General features: G+C 45.9%; 1 protein-coding gene across 4 annotated transcripts in view; it reads left to right on the forward strand.

The window, feature by feature from the left end:
• The window catches only part of SRI (sorcin), a 30,350-nt gene extending 21,556 nt beyond the window's left edge, over positions 1 to 8,794 (forward strand). For all 4 annotated transcript variants that reach the window (XM_060281035.1, XM_060281036.1, XM_035129819.2 and 1 more), the window contains 6 exons: positions 617 to 686; positions 1,000 to 1,043; positions 3,081 to 3,228; positions 3,480 to 3,593; positions 6,215 to 6,273; positions 8,573 to 8,794. In XM_060281035.1, coding sequence (XP_060137018.1) covers positions 617 to 686; positions 1,000 to 1,043; positions 3,081 to 3,228; positions 3,480 to 3,593; positions 6,215 to 6,273; positions 8,573 to 8,599 — 462 coding nt within the window. In that variant the 3' untranslated portion in view covers positions 8,600 to 8,794. The remainder of the gene's footprint in view (positions 1 to 616; positions 687 to 999; positions 1,044 to 3,080; positions 3,229 to 3,479; positions 3,594 to 6,214; positions 6,274 to 8,572) is intronic.
• The last annotated feature ends 2,951 nt before the right edge of the window (positions 8,795 to 11,745 follow it).

Raw genomic sequence — 11,745 nt, forward strand, 5'->3', positions numbered from 1 at the left:
TGGACTACAACTCCCATCGTCCCTAGCTAGCAGGCCCAGTGGTCGAGGGTGATGGGAGTTGTAGTCCAACAACAGCTGGAAACCCAAGTCTGGGAAACGCCGATCTAGTCTTAACCCCCTTTGGAGCAGGAACCACAGCTAAAGACTCCCTTGGCAGATGGCCACCCAACCTCAAACCTCCAAGGAAGGAGAGTCCTTCACCTTTTGAGGAAGTCTGCTCCACCGCTGTACAGCTCTCGCTGCCAGAAAGCTCTCCCTAATGTTTAGGCAGAATCGCCTTTCTGGTACCGTAATTCGGATCCATCCATTTGAGTCCTCCCTTCTGGAGCAGCAGAAAACAAGCTTGCTCCAACTTCCATGTGATATTTGAAGATAGTTATCGTGACACCTTCTCAATCTTAATAATTGCCAGGCAACGGGGGGGGGGGGGAAAGGATGTGTGTGCAAGGTTATTCTTTGTCCTAGCCTGGTCATCTCTCTCTCCAGGGCAGCCTGTTACCCCAAAGGTCTTTGTCGTTTTGAGAAATTGCGTGCTCACAGTCGGTTTGCAGAGATGGTCCAGGTCCCGGGCGCAAAGGCAGTAACCCTGGCGCAATGCTCTTTCTGTTTTCCATAGGACGGGCAAATAGATGCCGACGAGCTGCAGAGATGTCTGACGCAGTCCGGAATTTCGGGAGCCTATAAGCGTAAGTTTGCCTGGCTCAAAAACCCAAACGGATCAGCTGTGCTGAGTCTTCTTGCAGCAAAAGCGACAAGACACCCAGAACCCATTGCAAAAGTTACCACTTGCCCTCTTGCATTTTTAAAAATATCTCTTCCTATCCCTCTTTTAACATATTGAAATGTTTGAAGGAAAATAAATCTTGAGGAAGTATTATGCTGTTCATACTTTTCTCCTTGGAAACCACTCTTGGCTGGGGGTGGAGCAGAATGGGGGGGGTAATAGAGAGGGGAAAAAACCTTATTTTTTGTTGACTGCTTCTGTTTTTCTTTAAACAGCTTTCAACCTAGAGACCTGCAGGCTCATGATCTCTATGCTTGATGTATCCTTTGCATATTTGGCTTTGACTTAAAATATTTCTATTATTATAATTAATAATTCTCATTGCAATTATTACTTGTGCTTCTAGGTGGCTGAAATTATTATTATTATTATTATTATTATTATTATTATTATTATTATTATTATTTTACCCAGGGGGTGAGGGAGGTAAAAAAAGGAATAATAATAATAATAATAATAATAATAATAATAATAATAATAATTTATTTATACCTCGCCCTTCTGGCTGGGTTTCCCCAGTCACTCTGTTCGGCTTCCAACAGAAAAATGAAATAAAATAATCTATTAAACACTAAAAGCCTTCCTAAACAGGACTGCCTTCAGATGTCTTCTAAAAATCTGGTAGCTGTTTTTCTCTTTGACATCTGGTGGGAGGGCGTTCCACAGGGAGTTTTTGAACTACAATTCCCATCATTCAATTCCTGAATGGGGTAACTGTGCCCCTGAAAGACCAGGTGCGCAGCCTGGGAGTCATTTTGGACTCACAGCTGTCCATGGAAGCGCAGGTTAATTCTGTGTCCAGGGCAACTACTGCAATGCGCTCTAGGTGGGGCTACCTTTGAAGGTGACCTGGAAACTACAATTAATCCAGAATGCAGCAGCTAGACTGGTGACTGGGAGCGGCCGGCGAGACCACATAACACCGGTCTTGAAAGACCTACATTGGCTCCCAGTACGTTTCCGAGCACAATTCAAAGTGTTGGTGCTGACCTTAAAATCCCTAAATGGCCTCGGTCCAGTATACTTGAAGGAGTGTCTCCACCCCCATCGTTCAGCCCAGACACTGAGGTCCAGCGCCGAGGGCCTTCTGGTGGTTCCCTCACTATGAGAAGCCAAGTTACAGGGAACCAGGCGGAGGGCCTTCTCGGTAGTGGCACCCACCCTGTGGAATTCCCTCCCACCAGAGGTCAAAGAGAACAACAATGACCAGACCTTTAGAAGGCATCTCAAGGCAGCCCTGTTTAGGGAAGCTTTTAATGTTTGATGAATTTCTGTATTTTAATATTTTGTTGGAAGAAACCCAGAGTGGCTGGGGGAACCCGGCCAGATGGGTGGGGTATAAATAATATATTATTATTATTATTATTATTATTATTATTATTATTATTAATCACCCATGACCACCGGTCCTGTTAGCTAGGGATGATGGGAGTTGTAGTCCAAAAAGAGCTGGAGGGCCAAGTTTGGCCACCACTGACCTAGAGGGTTGCTGGAGCTGCTGATTTAAGACTCCTGTTAAGTGTCTTTAAATCAGACATTGGGAGATCGGTATCACTTCATCAATCACATCTAAAACTCCTGATAAGTGACTGTTAGAGCTTTGATGATCTAGTATCACCGGACCAAGTTGGATTAATTAAACTAAATGGCTTTCACTGGCTTTGGAATAAGTGTGCAATTAATTGTTACTGCTTTGAATTTTATTGTGCTATTACCTTTCCAAGTGGGCCTTGCAAACTGCGATTCTGAATATTGGTTTGGGGAGGGGAGGGGAGAGGGGTCGCTGGGGATGAGTTTATGTATGGGGGGCGGCAGTGGCCCCTCCAAAGCGTAGGGAAACCCAACGAAAGAAGAGCGGCAGATGAAGACGATGGACTTTGCAGAATTGGCGAAGCTTGACAGGAAAAATCCAAAACCGGCACGATCAAGTATTCCAAAAGGACTGGAGTATATTTATACGATATCTGAAAGATTATTGTGAGCAATTAACATTGCTAGCAGGGTTGTCTGAAGACTTGTAATGAGAAGTTCTCTACCTGTCTATATTCATTTAAATTGTGAGTTATTCTGTAGTGAATGAAATTGGAATTGGAAAACGTAATCGATAGGCTCTAAAGAGGCAGGGAGGTAAAGTAGATAATAATGATGTGAATGTGTATTATTAAATGGAAAAGAAATAAAACATTTATATATACACACACGCAAGTGTAGGGAAACCGTAGCTGATGTTTCTCGCGCACATGAAAGGATATTGACCCCGGTTATTGACGAGAAGTGATCCTTAGCCGCTGCGCAGAGAGATATGTCTGGCACGATGGGCTTCAATGAGTTCAAAGAGCTCTGGGCCGTGCTGAACGGCTGGCGGCAACACTTCATGAGCGTCGACAGCGACCGCAGCGGCACCGTCGATTCCCAGGAGCTTCAGAAGGCGTTGACATCCATGGGTGAGCTGGGAGACTTTGCGCCGGCTGGGAAGCGGTTGCATTAGATCAGGCACCCCCAACCTTTGGCCCTCCAGATGTTTTGGACTACAATTCCCATCATCCCCGCCCACTGGTCCTGTTAGCTAGGGATCATGGGAGTTGTAGGCCAGAACATCTGGAGGGCCAAAGGTTGGGGATGGCCGCATTAGATGATCCTCTGGGTCCCTTCCAATTGTGCAGTTTTACGATTCCCGCTCTCTCCTCCTGTCTAGGATTTCGGCTGAGCCCCCAAGCCATCAACGGCATTTCCAAGCGATACAGCACTCGTGGCAAGATCACGTTTGACGACTACATCGCCTGCTGTGTTAAGCTCAGAGCTCTCACTGGTATGGGGGTTTTCTCAATTCATGACGATGGACTGGTTTTGTTTCTTAAAATTTCTATTTAATAAGGCCAGGGGGCGCTGTGGGTTAAACCACAGAGTCTAGGGCTTGCTGATCAGAAGGTTGACGGTTCGAATCCCTGCGATGGGGTGAGCTCCCGTTGCTCGGTCCCAGCTCCTGCCCACCTAGCAGTTTGAAAGCACGTCAAAGTGCAAGTAGATAAATAGGGACCGCTGCGGCGGGAAGGTAAACGGCGTTTCCGTGCGCTGCTCTGGTTTGCCAGAAGCAGCTTTGTCATGCAGGCCACATGACCCGGAAGCTGTCTGCGGACAAACGCCGGCTCCCTCGGCCTATAGAGCGAGATGAGCGCCGCAACCCCAGAGTCGGACACGACTGGACCTGATGGTCAGGGGTCCCTTTACCTTTTTGAGGTTGATCGCAGAAACATAGAATTGCAAGTCTCTGTAAGGCCGTGGTTCTCCAAAGGTGCAGCAGGGAGAGGATGGCAGGTGTGGGAGGAAGATTCAAGGACAATGGAACATCTAAACATTTCAGTGTAGTATAGTATAGTATCAAAAAAAGTTTTTATTTGCCGAAAATCAGAAAAGAGAAAGGCTTATTTGTGTTGATGAAGAGAAGGGAGCTTGTTTGTCTCACATTAGTTCTGGTAGAAAAAGCAACCTCACTTCTTATTGACTTTCTATATTTCTTTAAAATGCATACGTAAGAGGCTCGTTTATAATTATATTTGGGAAGGATTCCTGTTCTTAGGCAGCGGCCTTGTTTTAAACTTTCTGGATGCCCCCAAGATCATATTATAAAGTACTTGCGTTCTGTGTTATACAGTGGTGCCTCGCTTAACGAATGCCCTGCTTAACGAAATTTCCGCTTAACGAAAGGATTTTTCGAGTGGAGGTTGCCTCGCTAGACTAATTTGTTTTATGAAAAATTCATCTAGCGAATCACGGTTTCCCATAGGAATGCATTGAAATTCAATTAATGTGTTCCTATGGGGGAAAAAAATCAAAATAATTCAATGCATTCCTATGGGATTCACTAGACAAATTTTTCGTTATAAGAAAAGACCCGTGGAATGAATTAAATTTGTCTAGTGAGGCACCACTGTAAATCAAGCACTGCTAGGCTGTGTTTCGTTTTGCTTTTCTTACCCAAAAAACTCGGTGTGACGCGGGCAAATTTTTATTCTGAAGGTGTGGCCCAGAGAAAAAAGTTTGAGAACTTTTGAAGGCCTCCGGTGAGGGAGAGCCCACCCCTGTCTAGCCGAGGGTCCCACAGTCAAATTGCTCTTTGCTGTCAGGCTTCCTCTCCTTTTTACTCCGTGCAAAGCTACCCTCCTGTTACTTGTCCAGTCCCACATTTGGGTGAGCGGAGACCTGCTCTTGGCTCCCTTCTGCACATCTCAACCCTCCAGGTTATTCAAAGAGTGCAATCAGATCCTTCTTTTCTCTTCATCAAAGGCTAAACATATCCAGTTTCGCCAAGCTTTTTGTGCCGGACTTGGGCTCAGTTTCACCGGCTATCTCCCTTTCTCTTTTCCAAACTCCTTCGCGCCTCAAAGTGCATTCCCCAGAACCGAACGCTACGCTCCAGATGAACTCTTGAGTAAAGCAGAGTAAGGTGGAAATCCTGTGACGCCGTCCTCCCACCCAAAAGGGTTGCTAACAAGAAGCTTTCACCTAAAAATAAATCACAAAAATGTGTTGTTTAATAGCAGGCTGGTGGGCAAGATATAGAGATGGTGGATGTGAGTTTTTGTGCGTGTCGTGGAATTCTACTCGGTACTGATCCAGAGCAGAACTCCAACGTATAGTTAGCAGAGTAAAAACTTAAACATGTTGCAGGATTCCCCAAAAATAGACCAGAGGCAATGAATATTTCATTCAGCAGAGCTTTACTGCTACTGAAGGCAAATGGGCATAATGGTCACAAATCCAATACATTCAGGGTTAGTCCTGTCCATCAAAAATCCAGTTACAGCAGACTTAAATACAGTGGTACCTCGGGTTACGAACACGATCCGTTCCGGGATGCAGTTCGTAACCCGAAACGGTCGTAAACTGAAGCACCATTTTGCGCATGCGCAAACTGTGATTTTTGCGCATGCGCAGACCGCGCGCACGGCAAAAATACTTCCGGGTTTGCGGAGTTCGGAACCCGAGTTGTTCGCAACCCGAGGTGTTTGTAACCCGAGGTACGACTGTATAATAAGTCTAAACCTTAACAGTACGCATGCTGTGTACAGAACGCCATACCAGATGGGAAAGAGATAGAAAGAGAAAGTGACGCCCAGGCTCCTTCTGGCCTTATTATTATAGTCGGCATGACCTTGACAGAAAGAGATAACAGAACCAGTTTACGCCAACTGTACTTTCTTGAAGGAATAACCCAAACATCATGAACCTTCTGCTTCCTTCTTTCACCCAGAGAAGCTTCAACAACCCTCTTGAATTAAGTAGAATAGGAAAGATCTCTCTACACATCAGATCAATACTTTCCACACTACGAAATGCAAACTGGCACTTCACACTTGTATTCATCCACCTGTGGCTTCTGTATATCCTGGCTCCTGTCCTAACGCACTTCTTCCTGTGCTGCGTTTGCAGATAGCTTCCGGAGACGAGATGCGGCTCAGCAGGGGATGGTGAACTTCCAGTACGATGATGTAAGTGAGCTTCGAGTCCGTTTCCTGCTTAGAAGCGCAAGGCTCTGTACCCCCTTGAACGTTGTGATGAAGTGGCAGCAACTTATAAGCCGAGAGCGCCAGGCTTTGAGCTCCTGGTCCTTCCTCCCAGGAGCTCGGGGCATTATTTGCAGCTACAGAAATCTAGAAAACTGCCTTGTATGTAGTCAGCACTTCCTACATTGGGGTGGAGAACCTGTGGCTGAACCCCAACTCTCATCAACCTTGGCTAGCATGGCCAGTTGTTCATGGACTATTATTAATTATTATTATTTATACCCCGCCCATCTGGTTGGCTTTCCCCCGCCACTCTGGGCGGCTTCCAGCAAATGCCAAAACACATTAAAATATCACAGATTAAAAACTTCCCTAAACAGGGCTGCCTCTAGGTGTTTTCTAAATGTCAGGTAGTTGTTTATCTCCTTGACCTCCGATGGGAGGGCGTTCCACAGGGCGGGCGCCACTACCGAAAAGGCCCTCTGCCTGGTTCCCTGTAGCTTTGCTTCTCGCAGCGAGGGAACCGCCAGAAGGCCCTCGGTGCTGGATCTCAGTGTCTGGGCTGAAAGATGGGGGTGGAGAAGCTCCTTCAGGTATACTGGACCGAGGCCGTTTAGGGCTTTCAAAGTCAGCACCAACACTTTGAATTGTGCTCGGAAATGTACTGGGAACCAATGTAGGTCTCTTAGGACTGGTGTTATGTGGTCTCGGCGGCCGCTCCCAGTCACCAGTCTAGCTGCCGCATTCTGGATTAATTGCAGTTTCCGGGTCACCTTCAAAGGTAGCCCCACGTAGAGCGCATTGCAGTAGTCCAAGCGGGAGATAACCAGAGCATGCACCACTCTGGTGAGACACTCTGCGCGCAGGGAGGGTCTCATCCTGCGTACCAGATGGAGCTGGTAGACAGCCGCCCTGGACACAGAATTAACTTGTGGCTCCGTTTGACTTCCAAGGTATGACTGTATGTCATCAATATAAAATTGAGTGTGACGCGAGCGAATTCTTATTCTGAAAGTGTGGCCCAGAGTAAAAAGTTTGAGAACCGTTGATCTGGAGCAGGGGTCAGCAAGCTGTTCAGCAGGGGGCCAGTCCACTGTCTCTCAGACCTTGTGGGGGGGGGGGGGCGGACTATATTTTGAAGAAGAAAAAATGAACGAATTCCTATGCCCCACAAATAACCCAGAGATGCATTTTAAATAAAAGGACACATTCTACTCATGTAAAAACACGCTGATTCCCGGACCATCCGCGGGCCGGATTGAGAAGGCAATTGGGCAGGATCCGGCCCCCGGGCCTTAGTTTGCCTACCCACGATCTGGAGGATCAGAGGTACGCCATCCCTCTACAGTGCAGTCCCTAAGGTGGTTGGATGGCGCCTTGCACGCCTCCTTCCGGCAATTCCTGCAGCTCAGCCTGTGCCCAGGGCCTTGCTCTGCTTTCCTTTGGACCCCGTTAGCAAGGCCGAGAAAGGGGTCTTGTCATCTGGGCAGCCCAGGACCTCCAGACACATTGCCCAGGCCTGCGCCCCATGGAGGGCGCTTCGATGCTGCAAACGCAGCCGTTTGGCTTCACCCCCGGAGGCGGACTCCATTGTCCCTCAAGACTGATGCATCCTTGCAAGCATCGTGCCGCAGAGAGATACCACTCTCCTGGTATGCCCCGCGGAGGACCTTAAGGTCCACAAACAATAATACTCTGGAGATCCCGAGTCATAAGGTGGCTAGATTGGCCTCTACTAGAGCCAGGGCCTTTTCAGTACTGGCCCCAACCTGGTGGAACGCTCTTTCCCAGGAGACCAGGGCCCTGCGGGATTTGTCATCTTTCCGCAGGGCCTGCCAGACAGAGCTGTTCCGCCTGGCCTTTGGGTTAGACTCAGCCTGACCCCTGTGTTTTCCTCCCTCATGGCTTGGATTTATGGACTACTTGAAATGAGGCTGCACTTTAAATTTTAATACTGTATTTTAATCTGTATTTTAATTAATTGTTTTTATGTTTTATTGTAATTCTGTTGGTGTCAGCCGCCCTGAGCCCGGTTTTTGACTGGGGAGGGCGGGGTATAAATAAAAAATTATTATTATTATTATTATTATTTCTTGTGTTTACGCCCCACTTTTTTCACCCTCAGCAACCCTGTGAGGTGGGTTAGGCCGAGTGGCAGTGACGTTGACTCCCAAGGCCACCCAGTGAGGGATTGAACCCAGGTCCCAATCCGCCCCCCCCCAAACCCCTACACCACAGGGGCTCTCTAGTGATAACGCACGTCTCTCTCTCTCCCTTTCTGCAGTTCATCCAGTGTGTGATGAGCATCTAATTCAAGATGAAGGATGAAGAAATGGGCGAGCATGAGCCACATTCCAATTTGTTTTTGCTTTGCACCAAAAGAAAAAAGTTATCATGGCTGTGTAACTAAGTAGTGGTATTTGCCTATTTTATAAATATTGGTTTCTATGCTTTTTATAGTTTTGATAACTAACAAAAATACAATAAATCCCGTTTTTGGAGTTGATTTGTCTAGCATACTGTATTTATAATTTTGCTCGATACGGACTTTTTAAAAAGTTGACTGTTTTTTTCTTCTTTTTACCATCTCTTCTTCTTGTACTGTTTTTTAAACTGTTCATATGGGAACATACTCTTTGTACCTGTGCCATGTAGAGACCGGCCAGAGGAGAGGAATTATTGGGGCATGTGTGAAAACAAATGCGGAAAGCGTCAGTGCAAGCTGCCTACAAGTCTTGGAATAAAGCGATCAAGGTCTTACTTCTCAAAAAGAATGTTCTGCTTGCCCTTCTGATATTTATCATGTTTTCTAAATGCAGGAAATATTCACTGGTGATTGGTCCAGCCAGTTGTGCTTATTATGAATTAAAGAGTTTTCTGATTTAAGAGAGTGCTTAGGTCTTTCAGTCCCGCTTCCTACCACCTTGTAAATATAAAACCTCCTCGTTTTCCTGTGCTAAAAAGCTATGCATAAAAAGTTAGATACAAGGCTATACAGTGGTGCCTCACTAGACTAATTTAATTCGTTCCACGGGTCTTTTCTTATAACGAAAAATTCGTCTAGCGAATCCCATAGGAATGCATTGAATTTTTCCCCCCATAGGAACGCATTAATTGAATTTCAATGCATTCCTATGGGAAACCGCGATTCGCTAGACGAATTTTTCGTAAAACGAATTCGTCTAGCGAGGCAACCTCCGCTCGAAAAATCCTTTCGTTAAGCGGAAATTTCGTTAAGCAGGGCATTCGTTAAGCGAGGCACCACTGTAATCTCATCAAGATTTGGGGGGGAACCTTGAATGAATGCCTTACACTCTTCTGTAGGATGGGATTACCGTATATTCCGGCGTATAAGACTGGGCATATAAGACGACCCCCAACTTTTCCAGTTAAAGTATAGAGTTTGGGATATACTCGCCGTATAAGAAATACGACGCGGCGTATAAGATGACCCCCGACTTTTGAGATTTTCCTGGGTTAAAAAGTAGTCTTATACGCAGGAATATACAGTGTATTTCTCCGCTCCACGGAAACACAACTTCTGTGTTGTGCTCACTTCCCATGCCCTTGCAGCTTCATTAAAATGAAGTTATTTGCCGAACGTTGCTCGGCATACCTTATTTTGCTTAAATATTCTAGTTGCTTGTGTATGGAATGTGCTCATTTGCAATTATGCTAGGAAGTGGAGTATGGTAGCACTCTTATTTCACTGCAGGAAGCATTCTTTAATCTTGATGAACGGAGCGAAACATTCCTGCTTTTTAGGTGCACACTGAATTTTAGGTGCTGGAGAAGGGTTAAAATGGGCAGCCCTGTATTGAGGGAGGGAGGGAGGGAGGGAGGGAGGGAGGAAGGAAGGAAGGAAGGAAGGAAGGAAGGAAGGAAGGAAGGAAGGAAGGAAGGAAGGAAAGGGGCCAGGTTAGCTACATTCTTAGAGCTTCAGACTTCTAGGTATGATCTCTGGATTGACAGCTGGGAACCCTGCAACAATGTGAGAGATAATCCATGTTCTCTGTTGTGTGCTTAGTATGTTAGGCAACGCTAATTTATTAAAGCTTGGTGGTATAATCCAAGAGTCAGGGAGTTAGTACCTGGGCGTGCTGAGTAATGCCAGGATTAGATCCAACCGGAGGATCTGAAATGCCAGTCTCCCTATCAACAAAAGATAATTCTAACCTGTTGGGTCGGCCTCCTGGTTGCTTCTTTCGCCTAAGCTGGAAAATAAAACTGTGAGCATCACCTTTCAGGCAAGTGAATCTGTCTGCCCTAAATTTCCCGTTTGCATTTAAAAGATTCCGTGTCCAGATTTCAGGAACCACCCTGAGCAGGAATAGAGGAACGGAAACTTTCTGCTTTGCGTGAAATGGGTCCCACCTGCCTGAACGTATGAGAACTCTTTGTCAGTTCCTTTATGTTCCTTTAATCAGATGCAAACTTACTAACCACAAAGCGGCCATAGCTGGACTTTCTATATGTGTAAAATACTTTGCTTCTTTGCTAGGAAGGAGTAGTGGCTGATGAACAGGTTGAGAAAAGCTAGAATGTTTTATTTCGCTAGACAGATGCCATGACTAACGCATGATATGGAGGAAGTTAAGACACTGCAGCTTTGTTTGGTAGTCTTACTCTGAATCTAGTTTAGGCTGTTCTGAAACTACGTTGACCCTGAATTATCCCAAGTAATGCCGTCTTGCATCAGTCTAGGTTAAAATGTTGATCTGCCACTGTTCAAAGAAGAAAAAATTTAAAATGTTTGTACTGCATTATCTGTACTATCAGTAACTATATTAATAAATCACGGTGAACAAAGTTTGACAGTAACGAGCTATTCCATTATCCCAACCTTTGCAAAAAAACACGCAGTTCCTTGTAGAGTTTTCCCAAAACCTCAAGATTGCACAAGCCAAATTCCTGTTGCAATTTTGAAGTGTGATTTTTTTTGATTTAAGGACATAAGAACCTGCTGGATGAGGCCAATGGCCCATCTAGCCCTGTTCTCAGAGAGGCAAGCCAGATGCCCTCATGGGAAATCTGCAAGCAGAACATGAGCACAAGGATCCTCGCCTCTCCCGTAGTTTCCAGCAACTGTGCTCAGCCTATGAACAGCCCAGCAAAGATCTTTTGAGGCCTGGCTTGCAAGTAACTGGGTCTGATTCTTCGGGACCTTGCGGAGTTGTCTGCTTTCAGCTCAAATGTGTCAAAAGTTGGGAAAGCCTCCAAGGGATTCTTCCAATGCACCTGTCGCTTAGGTTCGGAATAAGACACAGGTCTTCATTCATTCCTACCTTCTGGGGAACTGCTCGAAAACAGCTCGAGACACCCACAGAAGCGGCTGAATTATTTCACCATTTGAATATATGGAAATTCTTTTGCTTTTGTTGTATTTCGGTTTCATACTGCGCAGGATTAGAATGTAGTTTCTGTGTTTCATTGTTTGGGGTGTGTGCGCACGCGCAT

The sequence above is a fragment of the Zootoca vivipara genome, chromosome 12 (assembly GCF_963506605.1).
Source record: "Zootoca vivipara chromosome 12, rZooViv1.1, whole genome shotgun sequence".
Classification (NCBI taxonomy): domain Eukaryota; kingdom Metazoa; phylum Chordata; class Lepidosauria; order Squamata; family Lacertidae; genus Zootoca; species Zootoca vivipara.